The sequence below is a fragment of the Folsomia candida genome, unplaced genomic scaffold (genome assembly GCF_002217175.1).
Source record: "Folsomia candida strain VU population unplaced genomic scaffold, ASM221717v1 Fcan01_Sc001, whole genome shotgun sequence".
Taxonomy (NCBI): Eukaryota; Metazoa; Arthropoda; class Collembola; order Entomobryomorpha; family Isotomidae; genus Folsomia; species Folsomia candida.
The window spans coordinates 19,429,451-19,457,329 of NW_019091193.1; the positions used below are offsets into that span (position 1 = coordinate 19,429,451).

Here is a 27,879-nt window from a genome sequence, read left to right on the forward strand (position 1 = left end):
GTACAAGAGGAATGAACATTCATTCATTTTATGCATCACTGATAGTAATTCACTGCTGGTTTTTTTATGAAAATTTGAGAAAGGTTTACTTGAACGAAGCAATACAAAATCCAAACTTGAAAGCATTTAGCAGTTGAACTTGTCTGTTGGCTGCTTCTTTGTTTTTAGCCAACAAAACGGCTTCATGGATCCCTTGAAATGGGAATAACAATGGAATGCCACTGTAAGTATTTAACAAGCATCCAATCCACCCACACCTTCTGCCACCAAGTACACACAATAATGCGAATAAAGCAGATACGATTTAACAATGGGCCACAATGAGTAGTAAGAAATAAAAAGTGAATTTTAGTGATGAAAGTGAATTGTACCATTTATGTTTATTTGTTGGGGCTGCTGAGTTCTCTCAAGCAATTATGTAGGATGGGATTTACCAGCAACCGCATTATGCGAAATGGCTTGTGCTTGGCTTGCTTCTTGACTCTTGAATCCAACCATGCTTAAGACCAAACTATGGCTTTGCCATTTATTTAGCCAAGTGGCTTGCCTGGCCTTTATGTGGCGTCTGCAGATTCAATACCTGAGCTTACAAGACAGAGTAAATTGCAACGTAATGCAGTGCAGGATATCAGGTTATCTTTTTCATAAACTTTGTTTCAGTATTATTCAATTGTCAGCTTGAGTTCAATCTGGTGGGTTGTGAATTCGCAATGTGCGAGTGCTGATGGAGTTGAGTGTTTTGAGTTGGAGTCTAAATTCACGTTTTGATAAGGTGTGAAAATCAAAAGAAAATCGAAGCTGTGTTTTTGTGTTTTTCGAAGATTCCAATTCTAGGCACTAGAGCCCTCAACATTTAAAGCGTGTGACAATTAGCGGTGACAATTACTTAGAATAATACAGAGTGTGACATAATAGTGACGTATTCATCTTTCCAAGTCTGTGTGCATTAAATGCCTACACAATCCACGTTCCCATACACGAAAGTGTTTAAAAAGTGATTATTCTGCTGGAGTGCAACTCGAGACAAAGGATTTACTTCCAGCGTCATTCGGTGAATTACGTGTGAAAAACAAAGTAAATTGCATTTTCCTCTTTTAATCATATTGTCATCATTAATATATTCATGAAGGCAGTGACCTTTCAATTCTATGCAAACTAGACGACAGGTGACAATGTCTGCCTTCCGAACATGAGACACCCAGCATAAAATTCACACTAGCGATACGTACTCGTCACAAAATTCTTCACATATTCATCACATATTATCAATCAGCAGTAACGCGTACACAAAATGGATGGATGAGACTATAGGCGAATTTCCACGAATATGAATGAATATGAATAATTGTAGGAACTGTGAACTTGAAGTTTTTATAGAATTGCATGGGCAGACAAAGTTCCAATGTGATGTGCTCATTTGTTTTGATAATTACTTTCAATCTTTGAAGGCATTGTACGAATCAAACGCTGATGCATGCATACGAGTACTGAGACATCTTTCACCCTAATCCTACCTACCTACATACATAAGCACTAAAAATATTAATATTCTTGTATATTCATTTACTTTGCAAGTATATAGATTGCAAGATGGTGATTGGGATTGACGCTCATTGTCAATGTCAGGTTTTGATCGTTTATGATCCCGGTCGCAGGTTGTATGTATTCGTAACGTGATTATACACTTGACATTTAATGAAATCAAATCATGAACAAAAACGACCTTAATTGTGTGAAAATAAATTCGTTAATTCATTTTCACAGCTTCAGATTGAGTTATTTGTTATGATAATAATTTTTTAGACGAAAGTAATACTTAACTTTATACTGGGCGACAGAAGATTTCCCACAAGTTCACACCAGATTAAGATGACTAACAAGCAACTGACTAGATTGTGAATGAGTTAAATATTAGAATATGGCATTTGTGCGATATGTATTTAGTGTCACATATAACACATTGTGCAATATTTTTGATGAACATTGTAGAACATGAACATGAACATTGATTACAATTTCCCATTGATAGGGCACTCGTTCATAAACGTACCACAAACCGGGTTCACATGGTGTATCAGACATAAATATATATACAAATATATGTATGCACATCATGTATAATTGATGCGTTCCCTGCTTAAGTACATATGTATGCGTAAATATATTCTATATATATGCAACCAATTATGCATTCGTTTTTCTATTTTCATACCTAACTACGGCTAAACATTTAAAAACAAATGTGAAAAAATTATAAATATTAATTGCACTTATTAATAAGTAGCCATTACCTATTTGTGTGATAAGTTAATGAACCCAGTAAACGAACAAATGTTGGACGTTTCTTTATAATAAGAGTAAATAAATATCGTCAATTTACCGCTAATGAGTAAAATGAAAGTGGCGAGTTCGTAACGAATCAACAATTCAGCTTGGAAGAGTTAGTCAGATTTCAATTTCAACGCTAGTTTGTGGTTGAAAGGTATTAATTTGTGTTATTGGCGAAACCACCAAAATTCAGTAAAAATATTCTATATGTGAGCAAACAGCCAAAAAATGCATTAGAATCATGTGGAGCGTGTCGCCCTTAACTTTATGAGATGCTTTGTAAATCCACTCTCTTATCAATTTATTAATAACCTTTTGTTTTGTTTGGGCTCACGTAAGGCATTCAGCTTAAAGATTTTCACTTCTTCCTCTGTCTTGCTCCATGTCCATAACATGTCCACGACTCTATATGTTGACGAACTCTCAAAAAAGGTGAAACTTTGCAGAAGCACTAATTTGTCATGATTTTTTAAAATTTTACAATAGGAAGCTTTAAGAATAACCAAAAATATGACAGGACTGTTGGGTTTTTCGACAGTCCTGTCATATTTTTGGTAAACGACAAAGCTATTCATATCTCGTCACTGTCGTTCTGTTGCTTTAAGAAATTTGATTAAAAGAAGTTAACAATAGACGCTCGCGTCTAATTATATTTACGTACTTAGTAAAAATGGAAAACCGATTTCAATTTACTATTTATTAAATAATATAATATAATATAATATAATAAAAAAAATATAATATAATATAATATAAAATCAACTCTAATAAAGTGTTAGTATGATCCCTGGGTCCCTGGGTCCGTCTTCGTAATGCAAGTTGCCCCATAGAGGAGACAAAGAAGGAAGCGGACCACTGCATGCATGCACTATACTGCATGAATGAATGCATGCATGAACATGTACATACTGCTACCCCACAAACATACATCACTCATCAATGGTGGTTATCATGATAAGTGATCGTGATAAACACTATTAATTAATTATTTTAGTTTGAGAAACTCCACCCACAGCGAGTGGCATATCAATTCGAATGTATTTTTGACGGTGAATCCAACGCCAATGGTTTCAACCTGCGAGACCCCCGTGACCTTGCCGTGACCGTGGTGTCCAAATATGGCTTATTAGTGATGTCGCACATCAATTCGAATGTATTTTTGACGCTGAATCCGAATCCGTCAATAGCTTGGCGTTAATTGTAGAAGTTAACGGGGTCTATGGAACTTAACGGGAGCGTGGGAATTTAAATAGTTAGCTATGCAGTTACTCCCACGCGACGGGAATTTAAGTAATTAGCTATTCAACTACTCCCACAGAGGGAAATCAAATTGTACTGTGACCAGATTAATTAAAATGCAGTATGACTTGGGCAAACCCTCACTCTGATGTATGTATGTGGTATGACAAAGTCTCCACTGGGAATTATTTAAAGTATAGTATGACGGATTTTTCGCTTTGGGCACACCCCCCACTGGAAGTCTAGAACCCGGCCTTGGCCGGGCTATACGCTAGTATAATATAATTTTTGATTCAAAGCTGCATGATTTCCCATTTGAAAGGGAAACTGATGTAGGTTCATAATAAGTAGATGTGAGGCTTACACATATTTGAAAGTACCTAAAACTTGTAAAAGTTAAGCCATACATTCAATGTTACGGGATTCCTCATTAAAAACAACTTGCGCAGACTGCTATAGAGTAATTTAATTTACTCACTTGTATTACAGAAAGTAAAAAGCAATTAATACGACCACACGTAAAAGTACTTATAACACTATTTAGCAAATAGCAATAGCAATGGTACTGATACGTTAGGTTGTCTGTTCCCCTCCTTGGCAAAAATTTGTTTTATCATCCATCTTTCATCCATCGTGGTCCATGAATGACCGCATGCCTTCACACTCCAATTAGCCATATTCACTTTCTATAATGCGAAACTATGTATGGTACAAGGCAAGTGGAGTCATCGTCACCTAAGGAGTAGAAGGTCACTACTTGTCGGGCCCCGATTTCGATCTCCTTTGGATATGTTGTAGTACTACATGAGTGTAGAAAAAGTGAAGGAGGGTTAGACTCTATGAGCCCATTTACGCCCGCCACACCCCTCAAAGGCGCCCAAACCCCCAGAGTTGCCGCACTAAAATCATCGCCAAAAATCGAGTTTTGGTCAGATTTTCAAGAAATTTACATTTTTGTGATCCCAGATAGTTGCTCTATCATATCCAATAGCAAACTCAACTTTTTTGAAATTTTCAATATTTTCGAAGATTTTCTGACCAAGGGTATGTATTGAAAAAATTCGAAATTTCAAAAAAGTTGAGTTTGCTATTGGATATGATAAAGCAACTATCTGGGATCACAAAAATGTAAATTTTTTGAAAATCTGACCAAAACTCGATTTTTGGCGATGATTTTAGTGCGGCAACTCTGGGGGTTTGGGCGCCTTTGAGGGGGTGTGGCGGGCGTAAATGGGCTCATGGAGTCTAACCCTCCTTCACTTTTTCTACACTCATGTAGTACTACAACATATCCAAAGGAGATCGAAATCGGGGCCCGACAAGTAGTGACCTTCTACTCCTAAGTAGCATAGCAGTAAAACGTAATATGATATAAGGATCATTGATGAGTTCACAATTAAATATCTACAAATATATTAAGAGCCCGTAATCGTGTGTTCGAACTGTAAGACATTTTATTTTCATACATGAATGCATTGTGTTTTAAAACTACTTAGTTGATCCTCTAACAAATCAGTAATGCATTGTGTCGCATATTAGTGGCGTTATTGTTCAGAAGCCAGCTTACCATAAGTTTACAGAACTGTGACTTTTTTCTAACTTTGCTGGATTCCGATTGCGGCTGATCGAATCGAATTCATCTGTGTTTACAATGCTGTTGTATTGGGGAGATTTCTTTCTACACCTCTGTGTAACAATTGTCAGTCTTTACACTTCAAGCTCAATTAGGCAATAGTTGGTCTGGTGGGAGGATAACATTTACATTCTTCCATTCTTTTTTGAAGATATATACAAGGAATAATTTATGCGTCGTGTTTCACTCATTATTGCAAAGATGAGTTCCTGTCAGCATGAGCTTTGGACAGGAAGAACAAAAACAGGAGTTTGAAATCTGATTAATCGCCATCTGCGAGGAATTCATCTTGCAATCTGGCATATGCAAAAGTGTTTTGCAAAGTTGACACACATTTGCACAGTGCTGAGCATCTACTTATTGACTTATCCGATATTTAAACTTCGATCAGCCTTCATATAAATGCTTTTCCTTATAGACTCACTGTCAATTACATATTTCAGTAAATCTATACAATGATCTAATTCTTTAGTCAAAAGCCATTAAGATTTTAAGTCATTGCTTTATGTTTAGTTTTTATACATCTGGAAATTTTTTGCAAGTAAAAAATAAGAATCACGACATAAAATGTAATAATGGGACATGGTAATAAGTAAATAATTAAACGGCAATACGATACATATTTACTTTACTATTTGGTCTATCATGTTCCAAAGTAAATTTTACAAAAAATTTCATTGATTGATTTCCATTTCTTGACACTGTGAATGGTAGAGACTAACGAGTCATTATGTAAAAGTCATTATGCAAATTGACTCTTTTGTGTATTTTTTTCTGTCATGAACTAGGCCTTATTTACTAATAAATAGTGTTCAGGAATATGGTGGGTGACGCATAAAGTGTCATTTCTAAATGCAAAATGCAGTGAGCAGAACAAGATCATGTTTTTCTAAAGGAAGTTAATTAAACAATCAGGAAAATCTGTAAAATCATGGTAAAAATTCATTCGAGACATTATTATTAGTCTAGTTGCCAAACGTGCGGAATTAACAAGCATAATACTTGCATAACTATCTGTGTAACCCTAAAAGTATGCAAATGCATATCTCTGTACCTAATCTCAACTTCGGGCAAATTTACTCATATTTAATTTTACGTAACATTTTTACGATGACAATGAAAGTAAAGTTTAGTAAATCACATTAAAAGGTACTAAAATAATCTTTGATCCGAATTTTTTTTATGTGCTATCACTCGTAAGTTGCTTCGTTTATTTATTTATGTAGCATATGTAAATAAATAATAGTTAAAAATAAGTTTTTTATGCAATTTGTTTCACTTCTTTAAACACGTTTTACTCATGAATCATATGCTGGATAGAATTAATAAACTAGAAATGAATAAAAAACAAATATGTTGCATCGAAGGTTTATAAAAACACTTTTACATACATTTGTGAATGTGCTTCGTTACAATGTGATATTCAAAACAGGAGGTTCTACAAATACCCTGATGATATACTTACTTGTTAGTATAGGTGTATTACCAACGATAAATAAATACATACAGTTGGTCGTCAGGTTAAAGCTTACTGTCCAGTTCGAAACAATTAATGACAAAGTTAAAATTGTGCTGAGATTATTCATGTCTAAAAATAGTTATGCGAACTGGAATCACGATCTCACGATTAGCTTCGGAAATCCCTCCTCTGATGTATCCGACCTGTCATCCATCGTTCTTGACAAATCACGATTATTCAAATGATTCTCCAGAAATAGTATTTTCCAAGACCAAGTTAACCTTTCTGTAGAAATGTCTTTAGACAAAAAATTATGTCAACTCAAAATACATCACACCATAAAAATCCAGATCACTCGAGGCAACTTTACCCATAGTTCTAAAGATAAGTAAATGAAGTGGGGTTTGCTTTTTCCTGTGCTGAATAGGCAAGATTTATAATTTTTTTAAATTAAAAATTGTCTTTCCTCCCTATTCCCACTTTGTCGATTTAACAAAGAGCCGGTTGTTCGTCAGTTGACGCTTACATAAATAAATAAATCGTAGATATCGCATCGCGAGTGCGGATGACGTCAGATGATGCAGTACAATTCCTTCATTATTGCAGACTCAGGTCTCTAATCTATGATTGTTTTCTATTTAATATCTTTTAAGTACCTCAAACTGGCAAATCATTGAATCATGACAATTAATTACAATTTTTTTCCCGGCTTACAAAATCTAAAAAAACTTTATAACTTTATGATTGCAATTTGTACGGGTTGGTCCAAGATCGTCTTGTTACTAATATAATTGAAGTGCAGCATTCGATGTTGCAGACATAAAGGGATCGTTCTTCCTTAAAATGCTGTTCTATTGTTTGCATTTTGGTGAACGATTGTGAGGGCTATTTGTATAAAAAGTGATGGCTACGAAGAATTAGATTAGGTGAGACGTCTTGTCAAAACGATTGCTGAAAATATGAATGTAAATGGATATTTATTTATACTGCATTTGCACGTCTACAGAGTAAAAATCGGCATCTTTCTGATCGGATTTTCTAATTTTCCATTTATCTGATTTATGACAAAGTGTACGTGTTTTAATTTGTGAGTGTGTATCACTTTAGTATTAGGATCCTATTAAAAATAATCAATATTTAAACATGGATTTCTTATGTAACCAAATATGTAAAATTTGAAACAATAGATAAAGATAATGTTCTAAAATGTTTTCGTACTTACACCGGTTTTGTAAAGACTTCAAATTTTTTTGTTAAACAACAAATAAATATTTTGTCCATGATAATTTCAGAATGCTCTATTAGTTATTAAAACAAGAGCAGCAAACACAATTTCATATGTGTCTAGTTAAGACGAGTTATCCAAGAATTCCATCAGCAGGTGAAAATGTCAACTGTGCTGCTGGAAGTACGATTACCGGCAGCCATGACTTCGTTACGTCTGCTTTGCATCAGGGTGCATAAACTTCTTTGTTGTCCGTGGTTTCTCCTGGGGGTGGTGCCAGGATGAAAATTTTTATTAAAAAATTAAAAGTTGGGGAATTGTATGCAATTTTGCAAGGGATTTGGGTGGTTGTCATGGCAAAATTGCATGCAATTCCCCAACTTTTAATTTTTTAATACAAATTTTCATCCTGGCACCACCCCCTTAGGAGAAACCACGGACAACAAAAAAGTTTATGCACCCTGGCTTTGCATACATAATTGCATGCTCAGATTCCAATTTACGCGAGCAATCCCGTGTAATTTAAGGTTAATTTGAATTGTATTAAAAAGGCAAGAAGGTCAAAGCCTTTTTGTTTGACGTTTTACAGAAATGAATGGTTTGCTCGCAAAATGCATGCTTTCTAAAACTCCTTCCTACTTCGTGTCAACAACTGATTGACGACGATGAATGCTTTTGTTTTCGTTGTGTCCAATGAGCTCATAACAGCCGAGCGAAACAGGCAGCCCCCACGTCAATTGTCCAAATTCACTGTCAATTTCTTGTCTAGCTTTGAAAATTTGGAACTTGTCTTCTTTTTATTCATGGTGCACATTATCATGGTTAGTGATACATGCACAAGCAAATACGTCATGTTCTCAAGAAAACGACACTTGCTCAATTTATTTGCTTTGCTCCTTATGCACATTCCAAGCATTTTGTTTAATCTCCTGACACTTGCACCAATTTGTTTTAAGTACAAACAACAATGTTGTGTGCATGAAGGTTTGGAAATCAACCAGGAACTGTGTACGTACGTATGAGTTCCAAAGTATCTCCTTGTAATAATTTGTTCAGGTGGTTGGTTCGTTGATGAATAATCAGGTTGGGAATGATTGTGGGCGAATTTGCACTTTGCTGCGACATTTCAATTTACTGCGGTTTTGCCCCAATAATTTAGTCTTCATACATATATTTTGCATTCGTATCCGAATAGATGCCTTGTTTGTATTAATAGTTTTTATATTTATGTACATTTATGTATGCAACTATTCAATACATTTTACGACAACCACTGCCACATATAAAATCAAAGTTGGTAAGGCTATAAGGACTCCACGACTGGAATGTTATATGATACTGATACTGCAGCAGGCGTGTTACATGCATACTTTAAAATTACATTTTACAGTTGTTCACCAGCAGACAAATGAATGTTATTTGTTTTTTGTAATGTTGGTGAAAAAACACCCAAATCTTCTAAATATTTTGGCATTACTGTACACCAGACACAAATAACAAACTTGTCCTTCCGAGTAATTAAAATAATAGGCGGATTTTTATGAGACTGATGACATTCATTCTATGTGGTAACCTTTAGGATTACATTGTAAACAGCGTGTTTGCTTAAGTGCAACATTGTACAAGTTTCATGCTATGTTAGGTTCAGTAACTAATTAGTAGGAGATAAATAACCTCCAATTAAATTCAAAGGATTTAATGGTCTTAACAGATTTATTTCAATTAACAAATCAAAATTGGATGACAATTTTGAGCTGACAGTTCGTGTGTTATATTTTTGGTACACATTTTCAGAAAATTTAATATCAGTAAATTAATAATTGCCACATTCTTGATTAAAAATGCAAAGATAAAGCGGATATTGAGCTATTAATGCGCATGTAATTCAATAATGCATCCATTATTATGGCGTCGTACTTGTGAGACCTTTAACTTATTTGCAAAGTCACACACATGGTTTTTGTCATTTTGTGCAGGTTGTTTTACTTGGCTACTTTTAAGACAAGTGATTTATGGTATTTTAATTCGATAGAACTTTTGCTCACATTTAATTCACCGACGACTGACCTTCCTGAATGCCAACTTGTATTAATCCCTCACTTTGTATAGTCATCCCACATTCTTGTACCAGACGTGTGGTGTGGTCTGGCTTAGTTTTGGAATTTAAGGTTATTTAATTTTGGGTAAATATTGGACCAAGTTTGCAATTCCATTTAAGCAAAGGGCACCGGATATGTGTCGATGAAATTACTCCTTGTAGCTATTTTGTAACATTACCTTGCAGTGGCTTTTCTGTGTATCCGTTACTTGAAGTATTGACAGACTTTTTGCAAGCACGTTATGCAAATATATTGGCGGCTGTGAATGACAAGGTTCAAGTTTTCTTGAAAATTTAATCATTAGAATCAAACCCAAATGCATAAATTCCCATGAAGGCCCTAGACTGTCTGAAGCATGTAAAGCCTGCCAATATAAAATCAAAATCATGCGTGATGTCGATTTTTCATCCACCGTGGAGCCGTTGCCTCGTTGGAGAAGATGCAGTAGTGAAAAAATGGTCTCAACCTCACTTCAGGACGACATACTTATCTTTAGCTTAAAGACTTTCAAAGAGGAAATTGACAAACAGAGCCCTGCTAAATGCATATTATTCCCCTTCTACATTAACTAACGATTAATGGCTGCTACCTAATGCTGAGATCACAATTTTTTTATGTTTTCTAACGTTTTGTTTGACTTTGGGTTATGAAAATTGTTTCTGAAATCGACTCAATTTGACTAATTATAAAAGCACATGTGTGGGAAGAAGAAAATACTCAGAAAACATTGTCTAGTGTATCTATTTGTAATACTTTTTTTAATCTTGTAAAATAAAATTGATTTACTTTTCTTTAATGAATGACTGTGTAATTTCAATTTTAGAATAACACAGGATGATTTTGGCAAAGCAATTAAAAGTACTCAAAGTTTAAGAAAATGCTTCATACTTGTACATATTTATATTGGAATGAAATCGAAATCGAACCCATCAACCATAGAATTTCTGAATTTTATTCGTATCTCAACTCTCTTTGTTCCATACCATCCTCGTCACACAGCACTGCATTGTTGATAGCAGTACTTAGGATTAGTATATGTACATACTTACAATAGATTGGATTGGAGTACACCACCAATAACGTCCATGACTTAGCTTTGTTAAGAATTAATCAAATATTATTTGCTCTTTCAAACTTGGTTTACATGAGTAAACTTCAACATCGTTTCTGGCAAGGTAGCTTCTTGCACAAATTCTTTGGTAACATTCTTACTTCACAGCCAAACGTTCCTGAACAAAACAAAAAGTGTTGGTCGCAGCTACTTCACATCTGTATTTAAATATATTAGTTTTGTGTATGCTCTAGTTGCACCGTTGGTTATGGTTCTCTTTTCAACATCAAAATTGTGAAAAATGACAAGTTGTGGTTTCCCATTTCCACGCATGCTCAAAAATCCCATTCACAAACTCATTCATCAGATAGAATAGAAATATGAAAATAAATTACGAGATAATAAACCAAGTTTGTTGCGAACTACGAATTACAAAGTTGCATTTTTTCTGGATATTATTTATTGTGCTAGGATGCATATTGTAGCACTTTATGCGAACCATTCATCATTTAGGAACTCACTGTGGAAAGAAACACCCCTTTCCTTTCAGAAGCAGTCGTAAACTCGTAAATACTTATTATGCATCTGGTAACTGCAACTGGAAAAAATAAATTGGTCGAATGCAAATAAGGATAACGCTGATTGTTTGGTTTTATGGCAGCAGTGTGGTTCAGCAGTGGGTTACCATCTCAGACTTGATTTATTCCCAGGTATTCTTACTGCATTGAAAAATAATTAATTAAGAGTTTGAGGACCACCAGTACGTATGAAAACTTAAGACAAATTTAACAAAAGGATGGGTCCAAGTAAGAAGCAACTAACCAACCACGACTGATCTTGGGTGGACATGAGTATCCCATCGAAATTTGTATCCAGGATTATAATAGCAACGGCTTAATTAATAGCAGTTAGTTCCTTTATGACTTCATGTCGTCGTGATTGTCGTGCACTAATGGCTTAGCAATGAGGAGGTAGACATGAATATTCCTCGCTTATTTAATACATAAATAAACTTCCTACATTTGTCCAGCACTATTTAATTATTGTCTGTAATAAACGCAGACATGAGATTTAATTAATTTAGTAGGCTTTGGCTGGGCTTGCCCTTGCTTATTTCCTGCATTTTCGCAAAATATAAATTCAATAAATTGTGATTTAGTCATTTTGCAAAACAAGATGATGATCATTATCATGCAATGCCTTTAATTCTATTTAAATAGTTGCCTAAAAACTCATAAAATAAGATATCTTACAAAATTATGTCTAGATCGCATGCATTTTGATTCTAGGGTACGTAAAGAGATTATTGTATGTAACTTCATTATGTTTCTGCAGATTTTATAGTGCATCCACATTTCCAAGATGTGTCTCGGCTTTCGTGTTAGGTCCCATTCCGTTAACTATGCAACTCAAAATTGATGACTGTTTTGTGGAAATCTTGAAAGTTCAATCAGAATGCACCACACATAAATTCCATGAAGAAGCTAATGTCATCATCGTCAGCTGACCATGAATGGAATCAATTAAGTACGATGTAACGACGAAAATGTGATTTGTTCATAATATACAACGAAACTTGGTGTAAGCTTGACAAGTCTATTGCCGAAAGCTGACCTCATGCACACGTTCATATCTATTTTGCAGAGTTATTGCATCAATTTCATGTTTAAGTTGAAATGGATAATGTCAAGAGTGATAATATTTTTTCATGATCATTGCTCGAACGTTTTTAACTTGATCTTTCGTCGGGAGCATATGTAGCAGCATAGCAGGCATAGCATATTAGTCTGGACAGGGTTGTCCCGGCGTAAAACATTAATTGTTCCCCGTATTTGATTTGGTTAAGCTTTTACCTTCATCTTTGTTGACGCTAACTGCACATGCACTAATATAAACTGGACTGACCCTGCAAAACCTGACACGTTATAGAGATGGCAATGCTAAAATTGAATATGAAATATTTTGAATTATAGGCGTGAAATTAAACTCTGCGTGAATTACCACAGCAAATAATGGTGTAAGGTGTGAAAAATGGTCTGAGCACGAAAATAAAGTCTTTCAGCTCCTTGTTAAAGGATCGCCGCCAGATTAAACAATAAATGTAAAGCAGCAGGCATTCGTTTCACGTTTACTTCTTCCTTCCTTCAAATTCCAGAAGTATAGGATCATAAACTGCATGATGCATATCGTGCATGAGCACCACTACCAACTATGAAAAGACGAAGCTCGTAATCCAATCAGTAATTATGGTGATCATAAATAGCAATTTTAACAAGGATCGAGGTTCCCCATGTCATTACTGCTTATGGCCGCACGTAACTAGATAATTTCCTTCTCTTTAGGACATTTTTCATAACGTTATGTAATGCGAGATCATTGTACACACAATCATTTTTATTGGCTCAAGATTAATCTCTCATTTACCTTCGCCTTCACAAATTTAAAATCGCAAATTAAGCAATGTTAAAATCTCATGTGAGCACAGTATTGGTCATCTCTCTCTCACTCTCTGTTTCTCTTTATGCACATGTGTCTTGCTGCAAGTCATTAATGAGAACCATAATTATCTGATTTTGTCAGGGTTTCACATGGATGGACCTACATAATTCTACATTAATCTAAAGGACAGCGTCGGAAATCTCAGGACACTAAAAAAGATGCCGTCGTCGTCTTTGGAACAATGTCAAGAAAGGCTTGTTGCCGAAAAAAACAATCCTCCACAAAGAGTTGGATGGATACTGATGCATAACTTGAAATACATTGAAAATTAACTGTACAATTTTTCCAGAACATTTTTTGTTACTAATTTTGTGCGATACATTATTCAAATGTCATGTTTCGTGGGAGATTCCACGACCAAAACTAGAAAATGCTGAAATGGTTGAAGGTGAGCTGAATTTATTTAATTGATTTTATAATCAGTCATTGTATGTTTGGTATGATCATATCGGACAAAACAATTTCTAAATATTATTAAATCAACAAAATTTCTATGATAAAAAAACAACACATGACTAAATGACTACCAATTCAACCAAACGACATGGTGTCAAATTTCCTCGCAGTCTCATATTTATTTGTTTGGTTGAAACAGAAGCAGCCGACTAATCACATTCTTCGTGGTGGAATTAGCAATAATAATGATGGCTCTCACGAGGTTGGTCAGAACAAAATAATTACGGATGGTAAGCTCCTTTAAGACAATGAAATGGTGAAAAGTCATGTAAACCATAAAAATTCGTATATTTTGATGAGCTATTTTGAGAATTAATTATGAGTAACTTCCTTAACTTGGAACCTACAGACCCTTTGGCCACCATTCAAGTTAATCCTCAGCAGAAAAAGTCAAAAAATAAATCTGAAGAGATCTATGCCGTGAGCAGGTGAGTCTAGATTCAATACAAGATGTAATAAATATCTACCTGTGTATGTGTTTCGCTGGCATTCCTTGTTGTAGAGTACTAACTTTGTAAATTGACATGACTTGCCACACGTTCATTTTTTCCTCGTTTGATCAAACTCTTTCATTTACTAAATTGACCTCGATCCGTAGATGCAAGCCGATTGATATAAGTTTTACGAAGGCTCTGTGACATCCTCCTCTAAGGATTAGATGCACATATATAAATAGATTATACTGAGGATTGTCCTGAGATATGTAAATATGTATCATGATATATCTACTTGCGTACAAAACGTATACACAAAAACTGATTTGACTCTCTTGTAAATTTTTTACCTTCTTTTTATTTATGATTCATATTCATCACAAATACATGAATTAATCTTCTTTTCGGGACCAGTTAAAGTTTCTACATAATAAGTATTTTTTTAATCATTGGAAATTTTAGAGTCAACCCACTATTCGAAGAGGAAGAAGTTCCCAAAGTTGTACTTGGTGGGGGAAACCAATCAGGGAGTTCTGGATACGATTCTGGCAGTCAAACCCACAGTGATGACGATGAATTGAAAAGCCCCCACCGACAAAGAACGGATGCTTTATCCTCTACGTCGTCCACGTCTAGCTTCTCAGTTTTAAGTAGGGCACCAGCCAAACATGGTCAATTATTCCGAGACGAGGATGACCCTGTGGTTCACTCCCAAGCTGCCATTCTCTCAGCAAACGGACGACCTGTTCTTCACATTGTGGAACAAAATCCTGACTTTGTTCACAGCATTGCAGTGTCCGTGGGAGGAGGAAGGCCCCTCAGTCCGATTGATGAAACTAACTTGCACCCCAACGTTAAAAGTAGCTACCACCTCACAGATGCCATTTTCCCAAAGCATAATTCAAATTCCACAAAAGTCAGTGTTCATCCTGTCCCCACGAGAAATAATCAAACAAAGGCGGAGGACAATATCGGCGTGGCCAAAATAGTACATAAGGAAAATCGCTATGTGCAATCTATCGTGATAGGAGCACCATCCCCGGAAGGAGGAAAGTCTGCAACATTGTCGTCAGTGACAAGATTGTCGCAAACACCAGTACCCCCACCGCTTGCACTGCTTCCACCACTGAGCAAAAAACCATCCGTTACATTTTCAGAAATGGTTGAGCTCGTGGCACCAAAGGAGACAAATGACAAAGTATTAATCAAACAAAGGCAGCCCCCACCTTATAGGAAGCCGTCCGCAGAACAAGACTCCATTGTGACAGAGTCCTTACTGCTGCTTACAAGTAGTAAACCTCTGGAGCTGAATAAAGGGAATGGGAACAACAGCAGCAACAATGCAAATAGACTAGTGAACCATCATTCATCAAAGTCATCAAAGTCAGGAGAGCGGAAGTCTTCGAGTTCCTCTTGCTCCTCAAGCGGTATCAGCAGTGGTGATGGCAGTGGTGGCTTGGTTCAAAGGAATCAAAGGGCAAAGGACCTTGAAGACTTCTCCAGCTCTATTTGCAAAAACCATCCTGTGAAACATATTTTATCAAATAGCGGAAAGTCTCTCGAAATTAATCAAGCCGCGGACCACTACTCGTCAAATGAATACGTTGACCATCACAATAACCGTCACACTAAACACAAGAAAGGATGTGACAATAGTGATGATCAGGACTCCACGTACAGCGAGGCTGGGTCATCAGCTTCACATAAACGCAGGAGCGATGATGATGATCGGGATGACGATGGGAAACGCCAATGCCTGCCACGAGGATCCTGTCCCAAGTCACCATTTGGCGGAATTGCTGATCATTATGCAGCTGCCAAAGAAATTGCCAAAGAGATTGAGTCATATTCAAACGGGTCTGCAAAAACAAGTTCAAAGAAAAGTAAGTATGCACAATTATACGAAAGCTATTCATCGACATCACCTTTTTGAGCGGTTGCATATTCTGTTATGATTGCATTATGAGGCATACATAGTTTTAGCATGCTGTCACCATTTGAATTTGACATTGACATTGAACTAGTTGAAGTCATATCATGGCTCTATTCACGAAGTTACGAGATAGCTCAGAAGTAGACGCATAAATACCTTTTACGTTTGAATCAGTCTTTGTCATTTTGAGAGGATTCGTAAACCCACATTACATATATTATTAATTATATAATTTTATGGGAATTTTCAAGATCATTTTCGGAAGGTCATAGCGCACAACTTATTCGACTCGCATGAAAATATACTGTGACGTTTATTACTCAAAATACGGAGAAATGACTCCACTTGGAGTCCGTCCTTAGTCGTGATTGCCTGCTCCTGCCAAGTGATGTGGCAGATTGTGTCACATGCATAGTGATAATAATATATTTGGATATTTACCATAATTTGCAGTCAAATTGCAGTGTCAGATGCATACTATTTATATTTACGTAATTTGTTGTTTCTCACAATGGAAAGTAAATTGGTCTATTTATTCACACAATAAAAGGTATTGTCCGCGACCTTCTTTCGGGGCGAGGACGCGAAGCATTAGCATTTCACACGGCCGTGCGGAAAGCAGCAGCAGCGGCAGAATTCCACAAAAGCGGATCTTTTTATGCCCAACAACAGCAGTTTGGCCACGCCCAAGAAGCTTCTTCTCCTCAACGCCACGGCAATTATCCCGTGTCCAACGACGCCATTGAGGAGTGGGAGTCTGTCCGGGTGCAACAAGTGTACTTGAAGGGACGGTCTTGGAAGGAGGTTGAGCCACCGTCCTCCTCTTCGGCCCTCTCCTCAGCCTCGTCTCAGGAGGATGGGGATCGTTTCCGATTTGCGGGTCAACGAGTGATGTCAATAATTCAACAAGGGCAAGTTCATTCGAACAAAAAGGACACGATCGTCAATGGTACGACGACTACGAGCAACGCTGCTTCCATTCACTCGCATCCACAACCATCACCATCGTCAAGTAAACAACATTTGAAGGTAAGGACATGTATTTCTTGGCTGCACAAGTTGAATGTTACTATACGGACACGATGTGTAGTGTAGTGCCAACAATAATGCTAAAATGTTTCATTTTTCCATTTACTGTTTACTCACCCTGCTGTTTGACAAATATGCATTTGCATGAGTCCGTATGCATTAGATGTGGTGCTGCTATGATGTGCAAAATGTATTTATCGTGAATTTTGGGATGGCTTGCGACGATTAAAGGAAGTAACTGATGAACGAAATGTGTTTCTCCATGTGGTGTTTGGCCCTGTGCTGGTGAGTTGGGTTGCATTTTTTGCAATTACTCCCTCACGGAATGTTTTACTACGTGTGCCTCTTCTGTTGATATGATGACAGTGGAGTGTTTGGTTACACGTTATCCTTACCTTATGCATAGCTCTCTATGTAGGTTAGCGTCTTTCTTTGCGCTAATCGTAAGAATCATCACAGCAATTCACCCATGTGCATGGTGCCCAAGTAAATATGATGGAATTCTGCATGTCTCCAACGTGCTCATGACTAGTCTAGTCATGGACAGCGTCGACATGGTTCCAACTATTTTTAATGCAAAGTGATCACTAACTGAACAGATCATCAGTTCTCCATGGGCAGTCGTGGTGGTAGAATATCTGATCAGCGCAGCTCTTCTTAACATCATCCTCGCATATGCAAAGTGTGAAGATTTAAAACAGAGGTCTAAAGACATTGGAAGTTTTTTAGCAGTCAATTACATCCTACAAAATTCATTTCGACATGTAATAAATATGATTGAGGCTAAAATAGTCCAATAATCAAAATCAGTAGTAGTACAATAAAAGTGAGAAAGTGAGATATTTGTCTGCGCGAGGAAGTTTGTATCGTGGTCGCATGTGAATCAAGTCAAAAAGGTTTCCACACACTCATCTGCTGGCGGCGTCGACTTTTCTCAAGCATTTTTTTAATTGAAGGGAAAAGAAAGAACCGTGCATGAAATTTACAAAAAACAAGCAGTAGTTTTGTCCAAATGACACTTTTCTGTTAAGTTCAAGCACTAGCACATTTTTGAAACCCCGTGTTTCTAATGCGCCGGAGGAAACGGAATTGAACTCTGACAGACCTGGGAGTGCTAGCAGAAATACTAACAGTTCGAAAGGCCAGATTAGTTTCTGGTCACTTTAGTGAAAAAGTCGTTGGGCAGAGATTTTTCTGTAGCTGCTCGGCTTCGAACCGGTCAGTTTCAGATAGCTCTGGAGTGTAGGACGCCCATTCATGCAGATGAATAGCGAGAAGACTCGTGACTTCCACTACCACAACAATCACACTGCCCTCAAGAGAGAAAAAGCCTTTCATCTTCACCACCACCATCCTGATCACCACCACAACAGCCACCATGCGACCAATGGAGGGGAGGAGGAGGATGACCTTTTTTATCGGAGACAAAGTGATCAGTGCTCCGAACACTCGACCAGCTCCGGAGTAGATGTTGATGGAGAAAGTTGCTCTTCCGCCGGAGGAGAAGGCGATGCGGAGTCGTCGGCCGGCGAAGAGGAAAATTGTTCTCCAAAATTATCTTCCAGCAAAAAGAACAATTCGTCCTCCAACTCCACAAGTTCTCCTGTACAATTACTACTTTTTGTCTTAATTCTATCACTCATCTTTTTCATCTATTGTGCACGCTATTTTTAAATGCATTTCCATACATTACGACGTTAATATATTTATTATGCATTTTCTTTGTAGAGTTCCATTTACGGCGGAGATGGTCTTTCCAGCGAAGGAGCATCCTCTCACAATGAAGGAGATGATGACGCGTCATCAGACTCTGGAAACTCAACCGACCGGGTAAGTACATATCTATTAGCAAAATACATTTTATGCAGAGATATTACTTTGAAGGATGAGGCTTCATGTGCTTGATATTGACTAAAATAACTAACAAATTTTTATGCGCTAATAAATACTTTAATATTTAATCAGAATTCCAAAGGTAGCAGACCTGTACTTGTCCATGACCGACGGACTACAATATCACGTTCCAAAATTCCGGTCAAAGCACCAGATCCAAGTAGTCGTCCATCAGATGAGGGCACTTTGGGCGGCGAGTTATCCCACATGGATAAAGTGATGATAGTCACTGGAGATAGTCAAAATATGGTCGTAGATCTGAGTGGAGTAAGTGCCAGACAATTTGATTATGTTGTGCATATATTCATAGATAAGCGTATCTGTCCAATTTATTATAATTATTATATTATTGATACACAATATTCATAATACTAGCGTTGACACATTTTATTATATTTTACTAGGTTCCTCAGGATTTGCGCGAAGCGATTATTTCTGGTAACATCCTTAGATTTTTTTACTGAACAGTATTCGTATTTAAGCATAAACACTAATAAAAAATAAAATATGCTTGGACTCTTTCAAAGGAACCGCATTAATTACCTTACCCGATGGACTGACAGCTTCTTCCGCTAAAAAAGGAGGCTACACGATTATATCTCTACCAAACAACAACAGCAGCCCTTCAATCAATGCAAACCCATCATCTCCAACCCCACCTTACCGACCGCCGAGCACTGGTGCAAAATCAACTGATCATAAAAAGAAGAGTCCTTTAAGCACTTCTCAGACAGAGGCTGAAAATGAAATTAAAGTCATTCCCACGATTCCTTCCACTTCCGTCAACATAAATGTCAGCCAGTTGGAGAGGGGGGAGCTCTATGACCACATTTTCAACCCTTCCAATTTCACCTCAAAGAACAAGACGCGAGTCTGGGATATGATGCAACAAAGTGTTCAACAAACTTTGATCGAAGGCGAGAACGGGAAGAAGAAGCGAATTACTACAGTCCTTCCATTTCACCCGAATCAGGACGTTTATGTAAGTCCAATCAATTGTTTGTCTCATTTTTTACGTTGTAACGCCAGTCATAAACTTGAGATTTAGTATGTGTCTCTGGTAAAAATGATCAGAAACAGTGCATTAAGCAAGCTTCTCTTTCCCTGTTGCTCTACTGGATTCTGGAAAGCCAGTAAAAATAAAAAATATAAAATGTCATTGTGACTGGAGAATTTAATGTGAACATGTTTTTCTTCGCGTTGTATTTCGGCGTTTAAGATATCGACATAAACTACTACAATCCTGATTTCTGGACTCGCCATAAAATAATACAAATCCAGTTTTTGCAAGAATAATTAGAGTTGTATCTTGTATGAATTACGTTCTTATTGTAAATACGCGTAATTTTGGAAAGCAGTACGTAGCAGGCGAGGAGTATTCTGTCTGCATTCAAGCTTGTGTTTGAGTTTGACTTGTTCTCAAGTTATAAATAGGTACACACATGCATAAATGAATATTCATCGGCAAAATAATTCCAAGAATTCATAGTTCTTTACGTAATTTTTTTTGCTGATCATCATACCAGAAGCTACTCCAACCTGGTCTTAAATATTGTCCCATCAGTGATACGCTGTAATTCTCTGCACATCAACACGACTTTATGTAGTAACAATTAGAAGGTCATGAAATAAGGAAGGATTTAAACGTTAGGGTTTATTATTCAAAAAATGAAGTAATTCTCAACCTAAGTAATCCATATTAATCCGTAAGCACGAGTTTATCCTTGTGCTGGAAATTCCAGCTTAAGTTCAAGATCAAGGTTCAGGAAATCATGAAAAGAAGGGAGGAAACGAAACACGACATAAATAAGTACACAATGGGACGATATTAGCACTTTGGGTGATTCGACTACCACGGAACTTTAGGACATAATAGCAATGACAATAGGATGAGACATACATAACATTAATCCCTGCAGAGTGATAAGTATTCCGTAGTAGCACAAGAAGCCGTTACGCAATTTGGGACTGACGAGTCATGTAATTTTGGCCGCTTGTAATGTAGCTTGGTTAAAATCATACCTTTCAAGTAAACAGTTGTGCAACTATATATATACAGATACATAGTTTAAATTTCCTGAGATCTGGCTTTATAAACTGAAAATATAATACAAACAAAAATTGCACTGACAAAGGTTGTACTTTTCTGGACAGATTTAGGCGTATAAAATAAAGTAAATATTATATCTATAATGCATAGCTATTCTTCGCTGGACCTAACTATATATGACTGTATATACATACATACGTAGAATTGGTACTCATAACTTGTCTCAATTTTGTTTGTTTTGACTAAAATTTTGGCAGTCGTTCGGATCATTACCAAATCTTGTTTAATTTACCTTCCAATCAAGACAATTTTACAATTTATTAGCAGGGTTAAAAGTATGTAGCTTATCTCATTGTCATTGTCATTACATATTATGCAACGCCACATCCTTGCGCTAATTCGTCGTCTTGCATTCAGTAACGGATAGACAATGACAATGATGTGGCCAATTCTTGGCTTCATTTTTTGATACACCAGTACCAACCATTGTTGTGACGACCCAATACAAATCTAATACCTTGACTTAAGACTTAACTGAACTATATTGCATCAGACATTTTTTTGTCTTTCACTCTATTGCTTTTATTTTAATGCCTTTGTCATTTTATTTTCCAAAAATTCTCGCGAGTTGTGCGAATTACGTCAGGTGTTTTACACAGTTGGGGTACACATACTTATTTTATGCCCAGACTTGCCCAGTATAAACTAGTTCCAGCAGTATTTTAATTTAGTATTTTATGTTCAAATTCCAAGTTTCATGGTCTCCCATTTAGCTGAAATTATTTGGAACGATATGGATGGGCAGAAAGAAAACGAGATTGTTAAGGAGTTATTTAGTTTTAACTTGTAAATGCACAGTTTGGTATTGAAGGTATGTGACGGTATGTATGTATGTATATAATGTAATAGTCTCGTGTTGGGTGAAATTGATTGATTAATTGTCTTTTTCTACCACATGCCATAACATGAGACTGTCAGCTAGTGTGCAAGTGAAGATGAGACTGAAACAATGATCATAGTTTTAATTTGATGAGCTTTTTACGAGTACGAATTATATAATGCTGTTGTTTCTGTTAAGGATCACATTTCCAGTTACAACACAGAACAGAATCGAGCCATATTTGAGACCAAACTAGACTGGTTTTTATTGAGTAGCCGAGGCTGACATTCATACATACATACCTCGCGAGCTGTTATACCTTCTCAAATGTGCATACTTACATATTCGCGTTAACACGTAATAGTTTAGTGACTGAACCCGGAAGAGTATTATGATATGATTACACTTTTTATTGAAAAGCCATGTCACTTTTTCACTCTCCAGAGCTTGAAACCTGAAGCTTTGAGGTATTTGTTTAACAAAACATGCAATCCTCCCAAACCCAGAAATTATACTCTCATTTCTGCTCCCCTTTGTCGTATTTTTTTTACTGTCCAACTGATGAGAATTTTGTGTAAATAATGGCATAAAGTTCCAGTAAACGGTTAAACGATTAATTTATAAAACATTATATTCTAACGGAATAAATGAGACACGGTACATAAGCAGACACGTGCAAATTATATATGTATGGACTCTCATGTTCAAATTTTCGCATGTCCATCTAATAACTCGCCCTCACGAATCTTTGCGGTTTTTTAGTGACTGCCAATCATTTACAGTTTATGATGAATTGATGAATGAATGCAAATCTTGCAATCCTTATGCAGACGCTTATGTATGCATTATCGACAATGTCAACCGCACTGTCATCCAATATTAACAAAATAACTGCGGCACCTGCAGTTCTATGCAAATGTGTACCCGGATAATCCTGCTGTTTAATTGTAAATCATTGTGGAGAACAAAAATGCAAGACGAGCTTTAGAATATAGGATGACAGCCAAATAAAAGTTCATCAATTAAAATCACACGCTTCGTACTTGTAGCTGTTTAGGATGGGCAATGGGCATCTCCATCCTAAATAGTTAAGCTTGCTGTTCTTGGACATATTGATTTGTATCCCGTTCAATGATTTCATTATCAAGGCAGTTTAAAGATAGATCTCATAACCCATCAGTTAATTTACTAAAAATGTTGTGACTACTTAATCAGTCTTGATTAATTACAAACTAGTATTTATTCAATTATTTGTTTGAACATGACAGAAAAGTTTACGAGGAGGAATATTCTATTTAATAAATCCTTAGTTATCTTTTGTCACATCTTCGTTAATCTTTGTCTGGCTTTTGCTACCTATGAAGGAGTAGATCAGTATCTCTGAAGCTTCCGTATTTAGTACTACGATTTAAACGTGGTTTGAATAGCCTATTGGCAAATTAGATAGTTTGGACAAAATGAAAATATATACAGTTTCAAGATTATACAGTTTCAAGTGATGTACTGAATTTATAAAATTGTTCCATAAAGTCATCATGCATTTTAAAAACACATGCTTAAATCTCCTGTTTTTAAAAATACTAATCGGCATTGAAATTAGCCAAGAGAATCACTTCACCATTGAATACATGCAGAATTAATTAGTTAATTGGCAATGAAAAACTATGTATCAGTACAAAAAACTGTGCAAGTTTTCGTGGAATTTATTTAAATATTTGCGTGTATTTCATCAAGTGTTCCATCGTGGATGGAAGGCCAATGTCAGTGTTGTCAATCATTGATGGTTCTTGATGGAGCTGTCACTGTTACACCCCACACAAGAATTAAGCAGTTTTGGTCAGCACACGCCAAACCTAGCGTCTTTTGTCTTTTCTGCATACCACAGAGTCGCATCTAATCATCATGATATCATTCATTATGATGTGTGCATGTCCCTACCTACATAATTGTCAGTCAACACATGAATACCAGTACATCACAACTATATATATACATGCATCTACACAAGTGACAATTAAATGTGCTTTATGAGGTATTTTTGCATGTAAGCATAATATTTATACGCTTCAAACGACAATAAAAAAATGCCGCGTTATTTTTGTCGCACACTTTCTTCTAATTGCCACGTTTAACAATGACATGTTTAGGATAAACATTTAAGGAAACTGGAGACTGATAAAATACGATTCGGAAATTGAGGTGCTATTTGTTTCGTTAGTTTTCCCTCATCTGGTTTGAATTGCATACATTGATCAATTGTTTCATGAACCAACCCAGCACATTTGAGCTCATAGCATGAATTCAAATCACATTAAATATGTACATATCGCCAAAAACTGTGCCAAAAATGCAGAAAATTGCGTTGCTGAGATAATTCTGCCTTGTGCACCCTTGCACCAAGGATAGACCCATAATTACAGTATTTTAGTGAAATCTTGCAGGTTGACTTGGCTCGACTTAATGGCATTCATGTCACCCATAATAACTAGTAAACAACTTGTGTCCACCAACATGTTCGTTTACAATCAAGTCGAACACAGAGTCAAAGGTAGTCCTCCTCCAGAATCGCATTTAGGTTTAGGTAAATGCAAAATAATAAGTTGTATAGTGGCCAAGAATTCACAGCTCAAGCGAATGCCAGCCATCAGGATCATTATAATCATGATTCACGTGAGAAGATCAGTAAAATGGATGAGACACGTTGCTAATCGTCACCACAGAATTAGAGGACCATGTAGTCTGTATCGCCACGTAATACAATTGTCCAATTTTTCTTCAGACTTGCAAAAATGAAAAGATAGTGATCCGTAAATACTTTATATTTTGGACATTTTATTGATTCAGATAATTTATTCAATAGAAATATTTAAAAAAAACAGGTTTTTAATTCGGTTTTCAGTGACATACAAACCGGTGTTGTGACCTGTCCTGGAAAATCGTGATCTCATAAAACACGATATCATGGACCGAAAGTACTTTTTATAGTGCTTAACATTCATATAAGAATAGCTGTATATAAGTAAGAAGCACATATATGTGTATTTAGATGACATAAGAATGAAAAACATTCTTTCAAATTGTCCAGATTAGCGTTATCAAAACAACAATTAAAAGGGTTATTTAATATTGCCTCATAAATACCTATCGTTCCCCGATCAAAACGAAATCTTGGTCAACATTTTATAAATATCATAGGGTGTTAAGTTTACGTGTAATGAAAGAAAAATAAGAACAAAATAGCCTTGAACTTGAATTTTGAATCGACGCAAATCCAAAAATGCTTGACAATAGCCAGACTAAAGAGATCCGTGTTGTATGATATTTTGATTTCAATCCCATCAAACTTTGCGATTGTATAAAAAATTGCCGAGGTCGGTTAATCATTTTTCTACATTATTACTGAGATTTTTTTTATTCTTTTGTCATTACATATCTCGCTCATCACTCGATGTGAGTCGTGCATTTTGAAACATTGCCTTCTTTTTTGTAAAGTGGTGGAGGAGACAAGAAGTTATTTCACATTATACTCGAGAGAGAGATGATTAATTCGCAATTTCATGACATAAATAAGGACAACGATCTTGATGCCAATATCAAATAAACCTTCACTGAAATTGCACACTATTTCAGTCCAATGAAATTAATTTTAATTTTCTAGTTGACGTGCGTGTAAATGTATACAACATATTTATGTACATGCTTATTGTTCAGCTTATTTAATAGCTAGGTGACATCTGCATTTATGGAATTTAATCAATTTAGGTTTTCAGTAGGAAAATCTGTAAGGAGTTCCATAACTTACCCTGCAAGCTAACCTATCATCATTTTGATACTGGGTATTACCCAGTGGGTAAACGTCTTCAAATGCATGTATGTACATGAGTTAACTTGTAATGGAGATTATAAATATGTGACTGACCGGTGTGAGCTACGTAATTCAACTCCCGTGTTAAAAGTTTTAAATGCATAGCTTATTAACAGCATGACGTAAATCAAGTCGCAAAATTTATCTATTTAGACAGCATACAATATTGTGCCATTTGGTCTAAACAAGAATGGGCGTAAACAAACTGCTGATGGTCAAATCTACTGAATTTATTTGAGGTTAATTGAATTCCTTACTAAAGGATGTTTTCTTTATGATGCATACATGACATCCGCGTTGCGGATGCAATATGTGCGTAAAAATGTGTATCGCAATACATAACTCACTTCTTCGTGCGTACGTTCTTTTTATGTTTTTTGTGCGTTGACGACTTCTTACTGCTAAATGAATCATTCTGAGATAAGACAATCATGGCTTTTATATTTGTTTTTTATACAGAAATCTCCCGACTTCACGATGGAAGGTCATCGTCTGGAACATCAAAGGAAGAAGTTAGATATTGCAAAAAAGCGTAGATGTGCCTGTCGAGTGTTTGGAATCTTTTTCTTCTTGGCAACCTTCATTGGCGTGCTTGTAGCTCTGAGCATGATTTATACCAAAGGGCAACGCTACTTCGGCTCCGTTTAGTCGTCTCCTAACAAAACATCATGTTTATCGTCATTGTTATATCGTTACCTATTTTACTATAATAATAGTAAGAAAAAGAAAATCTCATTCGTTCGTGATCATAAAAATGTCAAGAAATTAAAATGCACGAAATTGTTTTGTAAATTAATCGCGTCGATTATGTATGAATTGATTTAATTGGATTAATTGAAAAATATATTTTAAAGTCGAGGTCACAACCTTTCAAATCATGACAAAAACAGCGAAAAAAATCAATCTACTTACAATGATAACTAAATAGTCACTCGAAGATCCTGGAGTAGAGTAGAATTCTGTAAGTTACATATGTCATGTTTAATTTCAGCTTAATTTAGTTTTTGGGTTTCACACAAGAAAATCAGAAAAATTAATAAGAGCTCGAAAGTAGACATGCATAGACCTGTATATTTCTTAACTTGTAAATATTCTGTAGAAATTAGTCTGTACCCCAGTTTACCATTAATGTAATATTTTTATGGAATACATACATCAATATGTACTCAAACCGATTTTCTAACGTGTTTAGTTCGGAAATTCGGTGTATTAAGAGTTAAGGTGTAGAATATATGTTGTCGGAAATTTAGTTGTACTTATTACAAAAATCAGTTGTTTTTGTCATATACATATTTACATTATATACAATTTTCTTTTTGTTAATCTTTAATCTGCTTAAACCTTATCTATAAACTATCTATAATCCACTCTATTCAATCTGTATTTGCAAACGGCATGTGAACGTTAAAAATTCTACTACTTGAGAAATGCATGTTCCACACTTGTATTACGCCATCTGAAATATGGCCGTATATACATACTTACAAAACCAATAAACTAGTTTCATCCTCAACTATCGAAGATTGAGGTACGTATTCCTCAATATCAAGACTTTACCAATTTGAAGACTTTATGTAATAATAATCTATGTTCGTAATTATCAAGAAGACCCTTCCACATATTCTTGTATTCCTGTGAGATTTAATTAGAAAATGCTGTCATTGATTTAATGATGTATTTGTGCTTTTGTTCTTTATTACATTTGTATCCGAAATTGGTGACAATAAATGCAAGAAAATTAGTCATACATGACATTTTACTAAGAACAAATTATTTGTGCTAATTATTCGAATCAGTTCAATATAA

At 36.0% G+C, this 27,879-nt stretch overlaps 1 protein-coding gene across 1 annotated transcript; it reads left to right on the forward strand.

Moving 5' to 3' along the window:
• Window positions 1-670: 670 nt before the first annotated feature.
• LOC110842050 lies at window positions 671-27,825 on the forward strand. The gene is made up of 11 exons (XM_035854956.1): window positions 671-1,074; window positions 13,615-13,921; window positions 14,129-14,219; window positions 14,339-14,417; window positions 14,886-16,306; window positions 16,907-17,385; window positions 19,114-19,215; window positions 19,351-19,545; window positions 19,683-19,716; window positions 19,806-20,260; window positions 26,533-27,825. Exons 2-11 carry the CDS (start codon window positions 13,904-13,906, stop codon window positions 26,719-26,721), a joined length of 3,063 nt encoding a protein of 1,020 aa, XP_035710849.1. The 5' UTR covers window positions 671-1,074; window positions 13,615-13,903; the 3' UTR covers window positions 26,722-27,825.
• Window positions 27,826-27,879: the final 54 nt, after the last annotated feature.